Consider the following 21,597-nt stretch of genomic DNA (forward strand, 5'->3'; position numbering starts at 1 on the left):
CTGCAGCACAGGACCAAGTTCAGTTTTTACTGTTTTATTATGAGTTTATCAGATGATACATTGAACCCCGTCATCTACAGCAGCAGATCTGCTTTCATTCAAACTTGTTCATCAGTCACTTCTGTTTCTTTTTATACCAACACAGTTCATCTCTGCTCTCTACCAAAGTCATGTTTAATGTTTCTGGTCTTTTGGACAGAAAGTAGATGTTTGACAGAAGTCCAATAGTTAATAAAACTGAACTGTGAGAGATCAACATGAATAAAAGACTTTGATTGACAGCTCTCTGCTATATGTTCATAACACACTTTCAAAATATTGTATGAAAAGTATAATTTCAGAATAATGTACATTTTATTATTGGATTATAATTATTGATGCATTAATGTCAGTTTAATGTTGCAGCTGGTAAATGTAGAGCTCATTTTAATGACTTTATATTCTGATGACTGACTTGTGAATTTTCCTCTGGAATCAATAAAGTCTTATATCTATAACATCATCATTTATTTGTTGATTACATCTTGTATTACAATTATTGTGTGTTATTTTGTGTCACTTATTTTGTTGTAGAGTACAAGTACCTCTCAGTCGTGCTTGAGAAAATGATCTTATACTTTCCACTATAAAACCATAAAATAATGACTGTAGTTATTCATTTATAGAAAATAACTGATCAGGATCAGCTGACCTTCAGAACTTTGTCCATCAGAGACTCAACAAAAACAATAAACAGGCTTCATTAAATCTTTTCAGTCCAAAAGTCAGATGATGGGTTTATTTGTTGCTTCATTAACAGACTGACTGTTAATTAGATCAAAACTTCTCATCTTTCTGGATCTTCTTTCAAACTGACAGCTAAATGCAGATACAGAAGCTTTTGCTTTAAACTACTTGAAGATGAGCTGCCTTGTTTTCATGAATCACAGTGAACATACTCAGACTGGAGCTCCTCAGACCAGGTTTCAGCCACTCCTCTCCACCATGATCCACCCTGGAGGAAGAAACAAAGTCAGAATGAACCTTCAGAAGCTTCTTCATCAATGATCTTCATAAACCTTCACTCAGATCCACCATGAAGACAAAACAGCTGCATTTATAAAACACATTTCACACACAGACTCAGTTCAACTTTACATCAAATACTCAGAAGAAAACAGTCAAAGAATAAAAAGGTCAGACAAGAAGGAAACATCCAAAACATCAAGACAATACAATAGTAAAAGATCAAAATATCATTTCTAGTGTCTTTAATTCAGTGGTCAACAGAAATGTTGGGGCAGTGGTGACCTAAAGGTTTGAGAAACAAGCTTGTGTCCTGGAGATCGTCAGCAGGATAAATCTGGGTGGAGAAATTGAAAGAGCAGCTCTTGCCCCTCCCTCATTACCACCACTGAGGTGCCCTTCTTCTACAGCTGCCAAAATAGGGGAGACAGGGGTCGGTTTGCACACTTTCCACTCTCTGCCATATTCCTATGGAATAATTGATGTCATTCTATTCTCAGCAGTGTGCTGTGAGTTTTCAGTAACAAACACAACACCTCACCCCTGACCTTTGCACACACACACACATGCAACACACACAAAAAAATACACAAACAAAGTTGTTGAATCAGTCACTGCTGCATAAACACCATGAAGACAGTCGATGTTTAAAAAACACAGCACAGACACACACCACAGTGTGTTATAGCAGCTACTGCAGCATCATCATCAGATCCTGCAGCCACATTACACACCACATGACATGTGCACAAATGTTGTTGGGTGATTTGTGATTTATGTCATGTTTTGCATTTGTGCCAACCAGTGTCATCAAAGGTCCGTCCCCACCACAGTTACACTGTCAGTATCTCACCTGCCCTGTTTGATACACTTGTGTTTTCTCAGACTGGAACAAGCATCTTCAGAGGGACCTCCTGAGGCAGCAGTGGAAGTCCACCAGCCCAAGCTCAAGTTTAAGTTTAGTTTAAGTCTGAGTTTAAGCTTGTGTGTTGGACATCTTGTTATATCCAATGGAAAGAACTGGACCCAAAAGCGAGACCCGGATAGCAGTTTTAGGTGGTTTTATTGTTAAACAAACAGGAATGGACGTCTTGGGTGGATGCAGAACTCTCAGGTGAAACAGGGTAGGCAGGCAAACGAGTACCAGTGAATGGATCAGAGGCAGGCAGGCAGGGCAAGGCTGGAGACAGATGGCAGGCTGAAGTGGCAGGCGAATGGGTTCCCCGTGAGTGTCGAGCTGAAGCAAAAACAGACAAGTCTTTAGACAAAATCCACAAGAGGAAAAAAGCAATCAGTAACAGGTAGGCCAAAGTAGTACCGTGAGGCAAACTGGAGGATCTGGCAGAGACTGGACTGCAGAGCCGGAGTATTTGTATTGCTGGAGTTGATTGCTGGATGGTTCTCAGGTGAGCAGGCAGATTGGAAGCAGGAGTTGATTGCAGCAGAGCTGATGAGCCACGCCCAGACACACAGACACAGAGAGAGAGACAAACAAGGAACCACAAGAAACAAAGGGGAGGGGGAAACAGCTGACACATGAGGAATGAAGGGAAAGGCAGACTATGACACATCTTTGCTGAAGTACTGTAGCACTGCAGAGATGTCCTGGTCATCAAATCTTGTTCTCCAGATGTAAGAAAAACTGTTTGTTTGGCACAGACACCAACAAATGTCACATCATCATGAATCATCATCAACCATTTGTTGACTGATAAGATTAACTTGTAATTCCACTGTGAAATGTCTGTGTAACCAGTGTAGGAACATGCAAGTGAAAGCTTACAAATGTTCAACATCAACTTATAATAAGTCATATTGTGAATTGGGCCGCAAAGGCTTGTCATATTTAAAAATTGGGTCCCTAAAAAAAAAGTTTGGGAAACAGTGGGCTAAACCGTTTCAATATTAGTAACGTAGTGTTATATAACAGCTCTACAGTATCAGTCTCAGTAAGGTTATAGCACCACAGCTATTTTTTTTTTTTATGTAATCTGGTATTGAGAGGTGTTTGTCCAGCCAGTATAACTCAGTACATTTCAACATCGCTACAAACCACAGGTGACAAAATATTAATGAACATCTCTAAATACAATGTTTAATGTAGGGTTACCAAGTAAACTGTCAAGTTCTAAGTAAAGTTGTAGACAGCCTGACAAAAAAGCTCAATGACTAGACAAACGTACAGTGCCAGAGAGACATGCCATCAAGGCACGCCTCCTCTCCATCCTCCTCCGCATCCTGGCTCGTCTCTTACGAATCCGCTTCCTCAGTTCAGCAGCCTCCTCTTCAGCTGCTTTGTAAAATGAACCGATGGTGATAGCTGTCAGAATCTGATCCGTGCTATTTTACTGTTTTCTACCATTTAATATCTTGTCTGTAAACTCAACTTAACGCCACTTCTAGGCGTTTGTAGGTTCAGGTCACTGATCATGTGGGAGTGGCTGACATGGCAGACCTGTCAGCTGATAGAGCTCACCTGGGCCTCTGAGCTTAAAAACTGGGCCCTTTCTTCACTCTCTCTCTCCCTTTCTCCAGCTGGCATCCACCTTGCGTGCTTTTCCTTACGTTGAATTTTGCCTCCTTGTCTCCTCTCTCCTTCGTTGACCCGGAAGTTGTTATCTCTCCTACATGATGAAGGATTTTCCAACTGCATTATGCACCTGAAGGAGATGAGGAGTGAGGAGAGAGGAGGCTTCTGGAGGAGCTCAGAGCGAGGATACACTGGTGTAACCTATGCCTTTTATCAATTAAGGGGCGTGCCGTATAAATGACTCACTCCACGTTATCCTTAACACAATGAAATCATTTTAATTATGCAGTTTATTCTCACAGTTAAATGATGAAATACAATATCATGCACCATCAGTCTGTCCGTGATGTGTCTGGCACTTGGCACATATAAAGGTGACTTTAACTTTTTTTTTTTGAGTGATCGTCAAACAACACAAACTCATGCATATATTAAATAATTTAAAAGAAAGTTTAAATGATCCACATATTTAAAACAAATTACAAAATTAAAGACTACTGTGAGTTTTTAGAAACTGTTCATAAGTAAAGGCTTCAATGGCCATTGATCATCAGTAATCAGTAATTGACATCGCTTAAGACTGACACTGTAACGAGGATTTTTCATTTGAGAGAGTTCATTAGAGTTTTGTCTCCTCCGCCTTCACGTCTTTTCCTTGCATCCCTCTTTCATTTCCTCGCTGGGTGGAGCTAAGACGCGAGGAAAGGAAGCAAGTGGAGGAGACGAGGAGACCTATTTTCCAAATGAAAAGCACCCCCCATGTTGTCTTTTGGTTTCTCTTGTGATCTGTCTTACCTTTAAGTTAATAAATTATTCTTGCTTTTACATAAAACCCTTGTGTGGACTTCCCATCACATCCTTTGAGCTGGTTTGTGACAGTGCATACAGGCTGTATTATGTGTAGCATGTACCAATGTGTTTAGCACTGTCTGTTTAGCCAGTTCAACCTACTGAAAAACCCACAAATGTAGTATTTTAACTGACCTCATAAGCAGGGATGAACTTTAAAAGGCCATAACTTGTCTTTGAAATTCTTCATTTTCCAAAGTAACTTAACATGAACTAAATCCTCCTGGTGCAAGGCTTGATGGATACATTTGATCTTTTACTGTATTTAATAACTGCAATTGAATTGTGGTTAATGCTTTGGTAACATTTGAAACCTTCATACAACATTAAACAGCTGAAAGAGCCTTATCCATCAATCACTGAACTGTTGTAGTGACTCATAAACACACTGCTCCTGAATGAAGTGTATGTTGTTTTAGTAAGTAATTTTATCGTATAATCAGGATTTTATTTTTTTTTTATCTCATAATCTTTTGATTTGACTTTTGTTCCTCTTCAACTAATAGCTAAAAGATCAGCCTTGAGTTACTAACAGACTCATTTATCTCATACAAAACTGGCATGTCTGTCCCTCCTTCCTGTTCAACAGTGTCAATTATTTACTATTATTTTAATTGTGAAGTAGACTGGACGTAGACCCACCTGTCCCACAAATGTAACAGCATGGGCATTTGAATGATTTATTTAGGTCTGCAGTGTTTTGAACAGGCATCGACACGGTCACCTATTTGTAAGGAGCCGATGTAGAAACTAGATTTAGTGAACTAAGTACATAAATATACCTTATGGTGACTTCTGGAGATACTGGATCTATACTTTACTATACTAAATCCATCATCATGCAGTTTACAACCGTGTAAACAATGGGTTCTCACAGGCTGCAACTATGGCACATCTGTCTGCTGACTTGGGAACATCACCAGTGAATTCAACCACGAGTTAAACTGAAACACCTGTCTGATGAAATGTGAGAAGTGCCGACGCAGCAGCCGGTTGAATGAAACTCTCTGTACGGCTGCTGAGGGCAGCTAACGCCGGGCGCCGTTGGTTGGCGGGGACTTCATGCGGTGCTCAGCCCGAGGAAGCGTTGTCAACAATTAACATGGCCAAAGTGAACAGCGGTTCCTCCGGTTGTCGGGCCGTGGTGATGGCAGGAAAGTACCTTTCGAGCCCGTCTCCCCCGGCGCTGACGCGGAGCTCCGGCCCGCGCCAGCGGAGGATGTTCGGCCAGCAGCGCCGCGTGATGAGCTCTGACGCGGCCGGCACGGGAGGAAAAACCGCGGCTCTGGCCCAGCAGGAGCAACCGAGCTATCTCTCCGCTGCAGACCGACATTTGCTGGCCAACCGGAATCTGATTTACCGGGACGTGAAAGCTTTTCTCAATGAAGTCGGTGGAGACCCCCGGGAGGCTCGGTACTGGTTGACCCAATTTCAGAGAGCGACTTCGGCTCAGTCTCCTGCCTTTGCCGTATTGGAGGTAAGTCACAAAGAAACGCTGGAGATGTTGAAACGTTTGTCTCAAATAAAGATACATTAATAATGCTTTATGAACACTAACTTGATTATACAAGTTTCAGGGTATTATATGGAAGCCCACGTCAAGTTGTTTTGATGAAAAAATACACATGAAAATGAATTCCTTGCCATTGTTTCAGAACTGAGATACAAGTGATGAAAACGTACTTTTATCAGTGATGAGGTTTTAAAAAAGTCCTTAGAGAGTTTACATATGAAAGCTGGCAAGCACCAGACATAAAATATCATATTTCATGAGAGACCCTCCTCACAGCAGCCATACTGATATGGAAAAAGTGAGTTAAATACAAGTGTTCCCAATGATACTAATTAACCTGTTCCATCCACTAAAACAGAGCCATGACCTGAAGAAGACTGAAACTTAATTCCTATCATTTGTAACAGTTGTGTGTACTAGGCTTGGACAAATCTATTTTGTCACACCATCCTAACATTCAGGGGTGGATGTAATTAATGACATGTATGCAAGTTACTGTCTTTAAGTGGGTGGGGGGGTATGTATACTTTTATGAGTAGATTTTCAAGTCTGTACTTTTACTTAAGTATGCATTGCACTATGAAATCTACTAAGTTACTTTAAAAATCATAACTGACTACTTAGTATAAGTTGAATTAATATCCAAAATATTTGTCTGCATTTTTGTAGCCGATAAGGTGAGCTGATCACAAATATTGATATTGATGAAAAACTTAACACTGCAGCAACTGTCGGTTGAGGAAAATGCACAAATTTTGCAGCCCTTGTTTGGAGAGGTGACTGTGAGCACTGAACAGAACGCAGCAGGAGCTGGGAGTAATTCAGACTGAAGGTCTGGAGAAACAAACCTGCTGCTATTGATAACACATTAAACACCACTGGTTAAAAAGTAACTAATACTTTGCTTAGTTTTTGAGATGAATACTTTGTACTGCTAAGTATTTTTGTAACAGCAATACCTTACTATAAAACCTTGATAGTGTCTACCCTCCTGTTTCATTCCAAATGGTGGCTTTTAATGCTGTAACTTACTTTTAAAAAATGACAGCCAAATAGTGCAGTGTACAACTGTACAGCACCAAAGAGGCTTGTTGTTCAGGTGTAGCCAAGAAATAGCAAGTAATGTTTTCATTAGTAGAAATGGGAAGTAACTAAGTACAGATATTTTGTTGCTGTGCTTAAGTAGATTTTTCAGGTATCTGTACCCTAACCCCCCCTAAAATAAGAAAAAAAGTCCACAAAATCATGACTGCAAGTGAAGAAAACAAAGCTACATTTGACCATTATCTGTAACTTTATTAAACCCATGAAAACTTACAGTTCCGAACATGAAGCAGGTTTTACACAAGTCTGTGATTCTGTGACGGTCCATTATTCTTATGAACTGACCAAATCAGGCCTGTTTTTTGGTTCAGTCAGCGTTTGACCTCTGTCTCTCCCAGGTGGACAGCTCGGTGTTTGAGAGCAGGGAAATGGTCCAGAGCCTGGCCTTCGGCCTCTCCTTCCTGCAGCGGATGGATATGAAGCCTGTGGTGGTGATGGGCCGGTCTAAGCATGAGGAGACAGGGCCCAAGGAGCCAGTGGCTGGGTCGCAGTGCACCCAAGGGCTGGTGGAGAGGAGCCAGCAGCTGACCGAGGCTCTGCAGCAGCACTCGGCCACCGTCCTGCCGCTCTTCTCCGCCGAGTCCTTCCTCCTGCTGCACGAGGCCCCACGTGGAAGCAGGTGAGGGCTGAGACACACCGAGGCACCAGGTGTCCTATTTATGTTAGGAGGTTTGCCATTTTTCCTTCACCTTTGTCTAAAACCTGTAGCTGTGTAGCTGTGCTGTGCAGTGTTCTCCCATTCAACCTTGTGTTGAATAGCAGAGAGCTTATTGTATGTTTATTACTGTAATATACAGTACAATACAGTGTATATAAGCATCAGACCTAGAATACATCCGGCCACCACCATTCAGCTCAGTCATGAAAGGTTAAAACATCATCACCCCTCACAAATTTATATGCAACACTTATCAGCTGTTTGTTGTTTTAATGACTTGGGAGGTATTGAAAATTTCTTTCCTGTTTTTAGGCTGGGGCGGTTTGTCAGTGTCATTGATTACAATAATACATCGACTTGCTTATAGTGCGTCAACGCGTTACTATGAACTGCTATGCCTGGTCAGAGGAGCAGTCCACCCTGAGACCAGGCGGCAGTGTCTCACCAGTGATGAAATATCTTCATGTCATAACCAGTTTAAGTCAAAATACTGACTGTCCAGTTCAGTAAAGGGTTGACAGTGATTAGCTATTAAATTAATATGAAACACAGTTTGTTTTGAATTTGAGGTGTGGTATTTTCTGATCAGGCACCTGACAAGGAGTCTATTAAATAGGGTGGACATTAGACAAATTTTTAAATATGCCACTGTTATCATTATTCCAGGGTGCATTATGTGTCTGTTTTACAGGATTATGATTGAATTATATATTTGAATATTAATGAGGCAAGTTTTTGATATATATTTTAGGTAAATTAATTGTTATTTAATTCAATAGTAACAAAAATAACCGTTGGTCGATAAATAAATCAATAGATTAATTGAAAAGATAATTGATAGATTAATCGTTTAAATAGACTGATCAGGTGTTTGGAATTGAATGGGTATTATTAAGGCCTAAAGCTAATTTTTGTTGTGGTGGATGTGCCTAAAACACTATTAACACAATTAAAAACACATTATTTAACAACACACGTTATGAAGTTATGGAAAACATAGAAGGCCTGCAAAAGTCAAATCCCAGCAGTCAGACTGTTGTTCTGATGGGCATATGTGTATCTGGATCAAACTGGTTGATTCCACTCAGCACGGCACATCTGTGTCTTGGATTTGATCCGTCCTCCACGTGGCTGCAGCCCCACCAGCAGGTGTCTGAGCAGCGTTTGCGTTTTGCCTGCCTAATTGTGTTTGCTGGCTCAGATTTACTTGATTTGATCCTCTTTCCTCACCTTTTATGCTTCTATCATGGATAAGTAGCTTATGTAGGTTAAATTGTTTATATTCTGTTTGTCTTCATGATCGCAATTCTGCATGGGGTCTTTCATTTTGAAAATAAACGACCTGCTGTCGGCTTGATCTGCTCTGTGCAGATTGACGTGGCGTCCATCAAAAATGGACTCGGCATGTCTTTGAAGTGGAGCGGAGAGCCACATCTGGGACGTGCTGACACGCTGCAGGTGGAATCACAAGCATTGTGTAGAAAGATGCAGTTATCTCCAGCTGACATGGCACAGCCTGACCTGACGTTTTTTCGGTCCTTGTCATGCTTTCCCCTCTCTCCATCCCTTTTGATGCTTTGTTCACCCTCTTCCTCCTTTTCTCTCCTACAGTGCCCCTTCCACTGTCGCTGTGGACACGAGCCTCCTTCAGTGGAGCCTGGACTGTGGGACAATTCCACTGATTTGTCCAGTGGGGAGGGACGGGCGGGGTTGCTCGGTGATGTTGGACCCAACAGAGGTGACGGCAGCTATTTCCCGAGCCCTGCAACCCCACAAAGTCATGTTCCTGAACAACTCAGGAGGCCTCCGCAGCGAAGAACACAAGGCATGACACATGGCTGTACCAGCACTTATATACACATATAGGTTTGCAAGTCAGGCAGATTGCAACATGATTTTAAAAGACAGAGGTCTACCGTAGCTTCTCCTGAACATGTCGTATTTATGTTACAGGTGCTGGGAACTGTGTCGTTGCCAAGCGACCTCCCCGGTCTGTCCACGGCGGCGTGGCTGAGCGCAGTCGAGCGCCGCAGAGTGACCACCATCGCCAGGCTCCTCAATCAGCTGTCAACAGAGTCCTCGGCGGTGATCACCTCCGCCAACACGCTGCTCACCGAGCTGTTCAGCCACAGAGGTGAGACAGCTGAGTGCTCATGCACACACATATGGAGAGCTGTCTATTTTGAGGTGTAACCCAAGTGGTTACAGTCCATGTATGTCAGGGGTATTCAACTAAAATTCAAAGAGGTCTGGTTAGAGAAGATTTCCTAAAGCAAAGGTCCGGAACATCATAATGTCTAACTTGTGTTATGAGAGTGATATATACTGAAGTAATGTAGTAGTTGTATCAACGACTACATCAGGGGTGTCAAACTCATTTTAGTTCAGGGGCCACATAAAGACCAATTTGATCTCAAGTGGGCTGAACCAGTAAAATTAAAGTATAATCTATCTATTATTCTGGTGATTAATCGAGTAATCAGATAAGAAATATTGCGTGTTCTGGATTTTTTTTTCTTTTGCTTTATTTAAGAACAATGGTAAAATACAAAAGAAAAGATAAGACAGGTCTATTAAATGAACAACTAAAAATTGCTAAAGTAAAAATACTCAGTAAAGTAACTTTACTTTTAATGTAGATTTACTTTTACTGTTTTCAGTTTACTTTCTACTTTTTTTTCAAGTACAAAGGTAAAAGTAAAGGTAGTAATGTCTGCAGAAACCACAAACAGAAGAGTGAACTAACTCTTTTAACTGAAACAGTCAACAGAATGTTTTGTTCACATGTTAAAATCACATCATTTTTCTTCTGGAGCAGGACAGACACTCCCAGACCCCCAGAGGACAGGGGACAGAGGACAGGGGACTGGTTTACCAACATGCCACCTTTTTCTCCTCTTATGAGTTTGCAGGTCTGGATTTAGTCATCAAAAAATACAAATAAGAATACTATTAAAGTACAACAACAGCAATAAAAATGTTGATTTTTCAAAAAAGGAAATGATAACATGCAAGATTTTTAAATTGTAATTAGTAAAAACACTAATACCACAATGTAAAAATACCTACATAAAGAATGTGAGTATTTTTCCATCACAGCAGGTCAGTGATCAGTGTTTCAGTGACTCTCTGTGGATCAGTGAATAGTGTTTTATTTATGGCGGCCGCCACATTAAAAACATCGGCACCACGACATGATTTTCTATTTTTGGAGCTGCGCACCTTTTTCGGTCGTGTCTAGAAGGTAACTCTTTATTTGCACAACTGTCGCGAGATTTGTTTCCGTTATTTCTACTAAAATAATCAAACTTGCGCGGGTCTAGGGTTCCCTTCTAGACTCACGATGTTACACTCTGCAGTGTTTCACACAAAGACTTTATTTGTGTGGACACACAGGTTTGGTTTGTCACCAACTTTGTCATTTTTATTTTTTTAATCAGTCCAAGAGGATGACGGTATCAGTGATTGATTAGTGATCAGTCTGTCCTCCTCTCCTCCCTCACGTGTTCACTCTGCTGTGAGAAGGTCTGAAAGTTTCTCACAGAGAAACACAGACTCTCCTGTTTTACATATAGGCCTCCTTATACAGTTGTTTAATTTTATAAGTGCATCTGGTTGGTGTTGATGTCATTAACCATCACGTTAGTTTTGACTGTTGTAATAAACTCCGTCATTAACAACAGTCTCCTCCACATGCAGCTTCTCTGCAGTTGGTCTGTGCGTTTCCTGATCAGCTAAACCAGCGCCGGAAAGACCAGAAAAGTCGCGCCAGTTAAAATAGAAGCGTCCCGTAAAAATTTTAAATCTATTAATAATTTATTGGTTATTAGGTCCGGGTCCATATAGGACGGTGTGTGGGTCCGGACTCGGACCGTGGTCCGCCTGTTAGGGACCCCTGATGTATGTGTTCATGTGTGTGGGGAGGTGGTTTTGATTTCCCAGTGACATGAGTTTATATCTTGGAATGGGAATTGATTAGATTTTATTGATACCATCACCATAATCAATTCTGCTTATCTGTCAGGTTTTTTATCGATTGCCTCACTGATTCCTGATCCATTTTCTGTGAGAGGAAAACGCAATTAAGATTAGTTAATGCAAGACTATTTTTTATCAATTTTTTGGAGCTTTTATACCTTTAATTGTATAGCAGCCAGCCCACCAGACAAGATTATTTGTTAAGATTCAACCATTCAGCTTTGCTTTGTCTGTATATGTTTAAGAGATTATCTTTAGAGTGACAGTTATTGAACACACCTGACCATACCTTATTCTGAGAATAATTTAGTTGACCTTGAACTCCTCACTCAACCTTTGCTACATAAATATTCAAAGAACAATTAGTAAACATTGAACCTCATGCAAGAACCGCACGTACGAACAGATTTGTTCTTAAGTGGTGTGTACAAGTGATTTAAGAGAACTTGTCACCAATTTTCTAGTGTTTTGAATTTTCTTTCAGATATGAACACAATTTACAACCTGTTGTAGAGTCCTGTGCAGTCAGTCCACTGTTACACAAATTTAATTTTTTCACTAACTGTATATTTCATTAGTTTGAAGACATTTTGAGTTTGAAAAATAACACTTAATAATTGTAGTGATATTATCCTGTTTAACTGCCTTTAAAAATATAATATAATTGTAAATTTACACATAAAGCCTCTAATCATTAATTTAATGATGTATTATTACCTGCTGTCAGGTGTATTGTCCTCACATGCAGGTTTATGAAGTTGCTGTCCAGTGGAACATCCTTACTCATTCTATCCTCTGTCTCGGTGATGGAAACTTCCCCTTGACCCCCTCCTCCCATTACAGTCATTGATCGCCCCTTGCTTTGGCACATTTTGCATGTTCATACAAGCCTTTTGTACAAAAAATGAAAACTTTAAGATAGGAATTCAAAAATGATGTCATTAATCATTAAAGTAGCAATATTTAGCATGTTGGCATCTAAAAATGAGTACTGCAGTCTCAATAGCGAGTTGGAACCATATACTGTATATTAAATAGGTTGAAATCGTGTTTCATAAACAGTCTGAGGCTGAAGCGAGCTGTTTCTCTCCGCCCCCTCCTCCCCAGACTTAAGGAAGTTCAGGCACGCTGCAGGAACACCGCAGAAGCGCAAGACCAGTGAAGTAAAGACGAGAAGTTGATCAGCAGTTTTTAACTGTCAGCGTCTATGTAAAACTTAACCTGTTATCGTGAAAACAAAAGCTTACTGCTCTGAAAATACACAGTCTTGACTTTGAGTTCAGTGACTGCCTGCCAGATTCCATTAACATTTTGCTCAGTTTAAGGGTTACTCTTTCTAAAAGATTCTTAATTATTTCTTACGACACATAAACCGACATGAACTTATTTGAAGAGCATTTAGAACATTCTAATTTACGTGAAACAGGCAAACAAAAACAGTTATTACAGCCTGGGATAGAAATTTCAAAGGAGGACATGGCAACTGTTGAGCAACAGTCAAAAAAAGTATTTCAGTTTCATGTTTCTTTCATATCTGATGGCATAACATCAGATATGAAGCTAAAGGAGAAGCCAAATAATTATGTTTCCATTCTCAACTGGAGCCTCTGAGCCTGCCTGCATGGCTCTAATGTTATTTTAACAGGATATTTACTCTCAGTAGCAGACTTGCAGCTCGGTTTGGAAGCAGTGGTATGCATGTGTACAGTGTCAAATACATGGGGCATTCCTGGAATTTAAGCCCATGTTGCGTAGAGACATGTTTCATATTGCTGGTGTTTCCACCCATGTTACATAATTTCAGCTAGCACTGCTGTCAACTTTCTTAGTGAAATGAAGCCACATTTTTCGACTGATAAAAGGAATTGATAAACTCAGAGGCACTCAATCGCGATGGATCTGACAATTTGGAACCAGTTGTTTTTTCCCCATCTCTATTTATATCTAAATGCTGCTCTTTTCTATCTGTCCTTCCTGCTCAGGGTCTGGAACACTCTTTAAAAACGGAGACCCCATACACCGGTGAGTATTTGCCACACGTAATCTGACCCTTAACATCTTTGACGTTCAAGTCATAATCCAGTTGACCTCCTTACAAGAGTTTCTGCTCTACAAGTTTAAAATAACAGACCCTGCGCTTCATCTGTCGCCTCCAGAGTAATTTGATGTGTGTGTGTGTGTGTGTGTGTGTGTGTGTGTGTGTGTGTGTGTGTGTGTGTGTGTGTGTGTGTGTGTGTGTGTGTGTGTGCGTGCATGCGTGCATGCGTGCATGCGTGCAGGTACAGCTCTCTGGATGGGATCGATGTAGAGCGTCTGCTGGCTCTCATCAACAAGTCATTTGATAAAACTCTGAGGCAAGACTACATCGACTCCCTGAAAGGGCGACTGCACTTCATCTACCTCTCTGAAGGGTGAGTGCAACTTTTCCAGGAAAGAAACAACCCCTTACAAATCCAGCTAAACATTAGTATTATAGTCTGCAGCCTGCGTGTGTCAGTATGTCAAGCATGTGTATCTAAACCCAGCGAGTCTCTCTGTCCCTCCAGCTACAGCGCTGCAGCCATCATCACCATGGAGCCGGTGAACAGCGGCACTCCTTACCTGGACAAGTTTGTGGTGAGCAGCAGCAAGCAGGGTCAGGGCACCAGCCACATCCTGTGGGAGTGTATCAGACAGGACCTGGGCAAACTGTTCTGGAGGTCTCGAGCCACCAACAGGATCAACCCCTGGTGAGACACACACACATTTGAAGACTTTCATGTTGGCATTTACATTATTTTCATTTGGCACGGTCGCTGTTTCTTGAAAGCTTCCGATCTTTTCTCAAAACCAAATCTTCAAACTGTGTTCACAAAAACTCTACTGACAAAATCACACAGTCTAATGCTAATTTTTGAGACAGGATTCAGAATAGCTGCTTGTAATTTGGGACTATCCTGCATGTTTCTGGATGTCTGGTCACCCTAGTGAAGGTGTGTCATGATTCTCCAGCTCCACGATTCAATTTTGATTTTAAGGTCATGATTAATTTGATTTAAACACTTTTTTTAAGCACTGCTGGCTATTCCACGATTAGACTATCAAGTCAGATCATTGGATTTAAGCCCTGACAACGGTCAGTTGCATTCTTTTTTTTTTTTTTTTTTTTTCAAAACGGTGTGATATAACGGTTGGTAAGCTCGACTTAGGTCTCTGAAATGTTGTTTTTTTTCTTTTTTCGGGCACGCACCAGATACAGCAAGAAGCCGGGGTGGAGAGAGAAAAAAAGTATTGTAAGAATGGCAAATTCTGCCTTTGATTTTAATTATTGAAATTAAAAGCTCAGTCCAGTCCGGTCTCCATTGTAATATCGAAATTATTACACCCCTAATATTGTATATAATAAAAGTAAAATAAAAAATGTAAAAAAAATTTCCCAGCTTAGTGCAGAACATATTGTGTAAGAACTGCAGGTAAAATATCACGTCTTACGCTTAATATTAAATATGCAGTTCTAATCTTGTTGTGAATTTAGTTATTTTTGAAATGATATGTTTTTAAAAGGCAATTATTCGGTCATGAAAAATCTATAGATATATTTTTATGTAATATTTTTCTGATAATTCCTGGTTGGAGCGACAACAAAACCCCAGTTCCACCTGGGTGTTTCTGATTCTGAAAAGGATTGATAAAGAACCAAGCAGTAAGGAGTATCAAGTCCTACTAATAAAATCCTGGCCATACCCCTCTGTATTTTGGTGTGACTGGGATGTTACAACAATATAGGTACTGTGTATGCCAGTTTTAAGTGGCAGCAGAATCCAAAATTACAGTAATATATTGTAAAATATGAATATTATAATAAAAAAAAAATTCAAAATAATTGTTTTCTAGGGCTTAAAGTCCATCCTGATTTCCCATCAAATCCTCCATACTTTGGCCAGTATGGCCGTGAAGTTGGCATTAAATTTCTTTCAAGTATTTAAAAGGTCTTAAAAAGTCTTAATTTGATCGGGCAGAACCCTTGGGGTACCTTGTAAATATCCACAGAAAGTGAGAGTGTATCCCTGTTAAACAAATAAATCCAACCGTGTTCAGTGCTTTGAGATCTTTTGAGAATGAGACAAGTGTTAGTAAGGGTGGTCAAGGTGTAGTCTGTGAAGGTGTGATGTTAGCCTGTGGCAGGAGATGGACGTTGTGTAGCTTCCTTACTTCAGTGGGTGCTCATTCCACCCCTGTAGAGCCAGAACAGTTTTGACCAAGATGAGCGACTGCAGGAGTGACCTCTAAGTGATGAGATATCTAGATGTCCAGAGGCAGAGGAGTGCAGTGATTTGGGGGCCAGGGTGTAGAACTGGGACAATCAACTTGCTTGGCCGAGGATCACTTGCAAAATGACAGGTCAGGGGCCGGTTAATAACAAACATTAATAATAACCTTATTTATCAGATAAAATGACTGATAGAGTTTTATATAACCACTCGACTGGACTTGACTGGTAATCACATTCAGCACAGACACGGACATTAACCTGCAAGCTGCTGCTAGCACTGCTAACATTAGCCACACTGTCGGTAGTGTGGTGGGCAGTCTGAAAATAAAGACAGACACAATGACCAAAGCTGTTGCTGTAGTGTTTTAATAAGTAATAATAAGTACAGTCACACACACACGGTTACTGAGGACAAAAGTTGTCCACCTGTTGAAGTCCCACAAAGGAAAAGTAGCTGTGTGCTCAAGGATGGGAAAACAGTTTGTTTTTTATCAAACGATCCTCGGATAAGAAACAATCCTGTGAGAACGTCAAGAAAAGATTAAATCGAAGGCAGCTGGACTCGTTTATATGTCTTTGAAGGCGTTTCGCCTCTCGTCCTCTCATCATGTGAGAAAACCTCCCTCATTCCAGGCTATACTAGGCAGGTTTATACAAAGCACAAAGGCCAACATATAATTTTCCCACTACAGCAGCCAACATCAGCTCCTGGTAAACAATGTTGTTTACAGCAGACACCGTGATCCTATTTGGTTTGAAAAGTTGAAGCATTTAGTGTCACACATTTCTGCAGCACTTGTAATACAATTTGATCACTGAAGAATGTGGCTCTTAAAAAAATGAAATGACTCTTAATGCCCGCAGCATTCTTTTCATAGGAGGTTTAACATTATCGATCAATAAATTGTGCTTAATTTTAACTGCTTTCTGACTATAATTAAAATCTGCATTTAATCGACAGTGAAAATAGTCTTCAGGAACATCCCTACTTCAGAGCGCTTCAACTAGTGATGTGACTGGCTGACAGTGTATTTATCGACACTACCGCTCCTCGCTTGTCATTTGTTGATTAATACAGCATCCTCAGTCTTGTTATAAGATTAATTTAAAACAAACAATCCTATCTGATGTGATCTTTCATTCTGTCTGTCCAGGTACTTTAAACATTGTGATGGCAGCTTCGTTAATGGGGTGTGGACTGTCTTCTGGTTCGGTCTGACAGACATCAGAGATTCCTACGAGCTGGTCGAGTACGCCAAGAACCTCCCCGACTCTTTCCACATCTCTCAGCCGGCCCCCTCACCCGCCGCAGGATCTTGAGCCGCCTCCTCCTGGCTGCTCCTCATGTAGCTCTTTAACTCCGGAGAATTGTTACCACAGCCGTTCTTTTTGCTCTGGAGTTTTGTTTTGCTCAACCTTTGAGCTATGGACATTCTAATTTTTGCTTTGACTGGACTGTTTCTGTTCTGTTTTTTTTTCTTTATTTTATTTCATGAGCTTTTCTCTGACCTTGAAACTTGAAAACCGAACCTGCAGTGACAATTTAATATTTGCATTTTTTTTGACAAGCTGTGAATCGTCTTCTTTTCACAAAGCATTCTAGAGATTACAGCTAAGGACTAAAGGCCAATCAATACATATACAGAGGATGTAATACAGACAGGGTTGACAGTTGATTCATCATTGATTATTTTCTTGATTAATTGATTAATAGTTGTTTGTTTTAAAATGCCAGAAAATGGTGAAAAATGTCAAACTTAGTTCTCCAAAGCCAAAGACGACATCTTCAAATTACTCACAATTCAGAAAATATTTAGTTTACTGCCATAAAAAAGAAAAAGAAAGAAAAGGGACCAGAAAATATTCATTTTTTAAGAATTTTACTTTTACTAATTGTTGCACCTCTAAATACAGGTGTTATTAAAAGGGCTCTCCACCAAATTTACTCAAAACTCAAGTACCCTTCCAAGGTTATATATTAATGAGGACTCCTCATGACAAGTAAACTAGGATGTTGCCTTACACACTTAAAAAATGTTGCACTTTTCTACATTCTGGATTCAGTACCCATACTACCGTACTATTTAGTATGCCAGAAAAAAATTCTGTGCGTCCCAAACCAAAAATGCCATGATATCCCACTGCATGCAGTCACATTTTGCAGCATGCTCTTCTGGCTGTTCTGACCCACAATCCTCTGCGCTGCAGATGATCCGTCACATCAGCTGTGCAGCAGAGGCGGCGCAGAGAGATGACAGCTCATTGACACCTGGCAGAAAGTTTGCAATGGATGCGTGAGCAAGAGAATCAGAGTTCAAGGTATATTGCTACTAGGTTTACTATGCCTAGCATGACGCGATCCCTACAGAAGAACAATGAAAAAACTAAACGGCAACAAAAATTTAGGAGTGAATGGAAGTGGGAGTTAAAGTGGCTGCAAGATGACACATCCGAGGATGTAATGTACTGCGGTGTGTGTCAAGTGTAGCTCATTTTTCATCAGGATCAGTGCCTTCAAGTAAAACTACATCACACTTCATGGAAAAAGTGGGCGACACAGGTGTCACAGTAAACCAGAGTCAAGTTATCAGGCCGGGAATTTCACAGTGGCCTTGCCCATTCAGTTCAGCCTCATGCCCCTCAAACAAATCACATTTCCTGTGGCCACAGTGGCGCCGCCTGCAATGTATGAATCGCTGGGTGATGTGATGTACAATTCTGAAGTCTGTTCACAGTGACAAACAAGTAGGTTTGTCAATATAATGACATTGTCTATATGTCACAGCAACCCTTTTAATTTGAGGGCAGTCCAGCCATATACTAGGTTTCACCTAGTCTTGTTACATTAAGTTTACATTTGGGCTGCCAAAAATGTACTTTGCCCACCAAATTTAGGGCTTGGTGGCCTGTGGCAACAGTTAATATTTTTACTTTTAGTATGTACTGCAGCTGCCCATACAAATGAAGTATGCGATGTAGAACACAGCTGCATTTTGCTGAAAGGCAGTGTAACTTAGTCTTCCAAGTCCTACTCTGAGGTAGGAGTGTTTTTAGTCCTGACAGTTTTTTGCCCAGTAGCAGTGATAAGTTTTGAAGCGTGGGGGTTAGGAGTTGTATCACTGCGCTGTATTTGTATTTTCAAGTTGAATTCTGATAATACTGGGTTTGCTAGTATTCCATTAAGCTCAAACGTTTTTCATTCAGCTGCTTTAAATGATCTGCCGGTCAGATGGTGGAGGTCGGTACAGTTTTGTTTTTGACGTGATGGTGGATTCTTCAAAACAGGCAGGTCAAGCTGATGACCGACCGATAACACAGGTCGGGGTCGCTGAGCATTAAGTTACTTTTACTATCTTGACACTCCAATAATAAACCTGGGCACTTTACTTCAATCAGCAGTCTGTTTGTGTTTGTTTTGTGTATGTTATTTCACATGTAGTAATGAAACAGTGTGACTGTTGTTACACTCTCACAGGTGTCATGGAATAGAGGAAAGGTAAGCACTTCCATTTATTGTTTAGCACACCAACAACAGGGGAAGTCCCTCTATTATGCATGCTGGTTCACTGTCACTGTTACTACTAATGGAACTGAGCCTTTTGTTTGTTTTGTAAAATATGTAACAAATGATTCATCTCTGAGAAAAGTTCAGGTTCAGTCTTTGCAGTTAGTTATGTTCTGAGCTACTGCCTCCATCGATTTACATTATTTCACACACTGAAGGACCCAAGTCGACTTCAGAGTGAACTGTTACACAAGTTAAGGTTACAGGGAGAGCAGTCCTACCTCTGTTGCTCTTCCTAAGGTTTCTTCCATTTTTTCCTGGTCAGAAAGCTTCTTTCGGGGTGTTTATCCTTATCCAAATCAAGGATCTAAGGACAGAGGGTGTTGAACACTGTACAGATCTTATGCAAATAGTGATTTGTGATTTTGAGCTACATAAATAAAATCTGACTTGACTTGAAACATAGACACAAAGGCAAACTGCTCTGGGGCCTCATTTATAAAAAATGTTTTGTACTTGAGCTTAGTCTTAAGATCATTTCTGACAGTGTGCTTAGGTTCCATTCATAAAAGATACTGAGCATAAGAAACCTTACTTAAGCCGGTTCTGAGAAGAAAATTTGCAACTTAAGCAGCCATGATCTAAAAATCTCAACTGACTGACAGCACCTGCCTTACAATCATTGATTTCCCCTTATATAATGCAGCACATATGAGGGTTTTGTCAGGAAACTGATCACTTCAAGGCAACTGTCTTCACTAAATGTTAAGGTTTAGTATCAAACTCAAACTTTTGCGTTTTGAGTTTTTTCTAAACTGTAATCTTTTGTTCACATAATTTATAATATGTGATAATTATAATTTTTCTTCTTGAGTGTGTTTTGGACAAAACATTTTCTATTTGGAGTAAAGTAAATAAAGTTAGAGTGAGTAATGGTTAATAATTTGATATTTTGAATTGCAACTGTTGCAAACAATAAATTTTCAAGCATTAAAAAATTGAACAAATTTTGAAATACAGATTTTTTTTTATTTCTAAAACTCAAAGATTTGAGCTTATCAAAAGCAGAAAAGTAAATAAATTAAATCAGTAAGGAATTATAGGTCAAGCAAAACATTTTTGAGCTTATTTCAAAACTTAAGACTTAAAAAAAATAGTGAAGTAAGCTGCCTTGAAATTGATCTTTTTTTTTTTTTTTTTTTTTTTTTTTTTACAGTGAATAACTGTGAATCAAAAGAAAAGTGAACTATTTTAGAAGACAAGACCACAGCTTTGGTAGGTACATGTTTTTTGTCTTGTTCTGCCTTATTTGTTTTGTTGTCTTTCCCATTTTTTGCATTGTTTTTTTGTCATGTCTTTTACGTAGTTGTTTGTCTTGTTGCATCTTTTTCATCATGTTACATCATTTTTAGTTTTATTAGATCTTTTTTAAACATTTTTATGTCTTGTTACGTCTGTCATGCTTGATATACACTGATGGATACACCAAGAAGTCGTATTCTTTTCTACGCGTTATTGTTCAAACTATTTAGGCTGAAGTTGGTCTTGATGTGGGGAACAATGATGCAAAACAAAAATAATCAATAATTCCCCTCAAATATATCAAAACTTAAGTAACAAGCCTGTTTTTAAAATGTAAGGACACATATTTGTGTTAAAATGGGGAGAAAAACTTAAAAAGTTAATCAAGTACAGTTACATGAAAAATCTACTTAACTACGGTAACAAAGTATTTCTATTTAGTTACTTTCCACCTCTTAGTATGAGCCCAATAGCATATTCTTGGTCTACAGAGGAAGTGTCAAAGAAAGAAGGGAAACTGGGTTGTATGCTGTCACAGTATCACCTTCACAATCACAGTAATAATCAGTGGTGTAAGTACAAGTACTGTTATATTACTAAAATATTACTCAGTTAAAAGTAAAAGTGCTGGTGTTAGAAAACTACTTAAGTAAAAGTACAAAAACTACTCAGAGTATTAGCTACTTTTTGTTGATGTTAAATACATTATCAATTGTTGTTGCGATTTGAACAAGGTGGAGGACCCAAATGCAGACCACACAGAGGAGCGGTTCAAACAGATTTAATTACAAAAACCAAAAGAACAAAAGGCTTACAGAAATCCAGCAGGTGAGGGTCAAAAATCCAGGCAGGGAAAAAAAACGAAAATCCACTAACAGGAGAACACTGGGAAACAAACAAG

The 21,597-nt window shown here is 39.8% G+C and overlaps 1 protein-coding gene across 1 annotated transcript; it reads left to right on the forward strand.

The window, feature by feature from the left end:
• The first annotated feature begins 5,300 nt into the window (after window positions 1–5,300).
• nags (N-acetylglutamate synthase) lies at window positions 5,301–17,514 on the forward strand. Its single transcript, XM_084744945.1, has 8 exons — window positions 5,301–5,861; window positions 7,340–7,620; window positions 9,271–9,484; window positions 9,613–9,793; window positions 13,620–13,659; window positions 13,917–14,048; window positions 14,184–14,366; window positions 17,044–17,514. Exons 1-8 carry the CDS (start codon window positions 5,382–5,384, stop codon window positions 17,207–17,209), a joined length of 1,677 nt encoding a protein of 558 aa, XP_084601071.1. The 5' UTR covers window positions 5,301–5,381; the 3' UTR covers window positions 17,210–17,514.
• The last annotated feature ends 4,083 nt before the right edge of the window (window positions 17,515–21,597 follow it).

This window comes from Lutjanus erythropterus, chromosome 19 (genome assembly GCF_056507025.1).
Source record: "Lutjanus erythropterus isolate fLutEry1 chromosome 19, fLutEry1.hap2, whole genome shotgun sequence".
In the NCBI taxonomy this organism is placed as follows: domain Eukaryota; kingdom Metazoa; phylum Chordata; class Actinopteri; order Lutjaniformes; family Lutjanidae; genus Lutjanus; species Lutjanus erythropterus.

Excerpts from the sequence above, each read along its gene's own strand:
- nags (XM_084744945.1), top strand. The coding sequence starts at position 5,382 with ATGAAACTCTCTGTACGGCTGCTGAGGGCAGCTAACGCCGGGCGCCGT. Across the intron at positions 9,485-9,612 it reads TCCGCAGCGAAGAACACAAG|GTGCTGGGAACTGTGTCGTT; the intron begins GCATGACACATG and ends TTTATGTTACAG. Across the intron at positions 13,660-13,916 it reads AACGGAGACCCCATACACCG|GTACAGCTCTCTGGATGGGA; the intron begins GTGAGTATTTGC and ends GCATGCGTGCAG.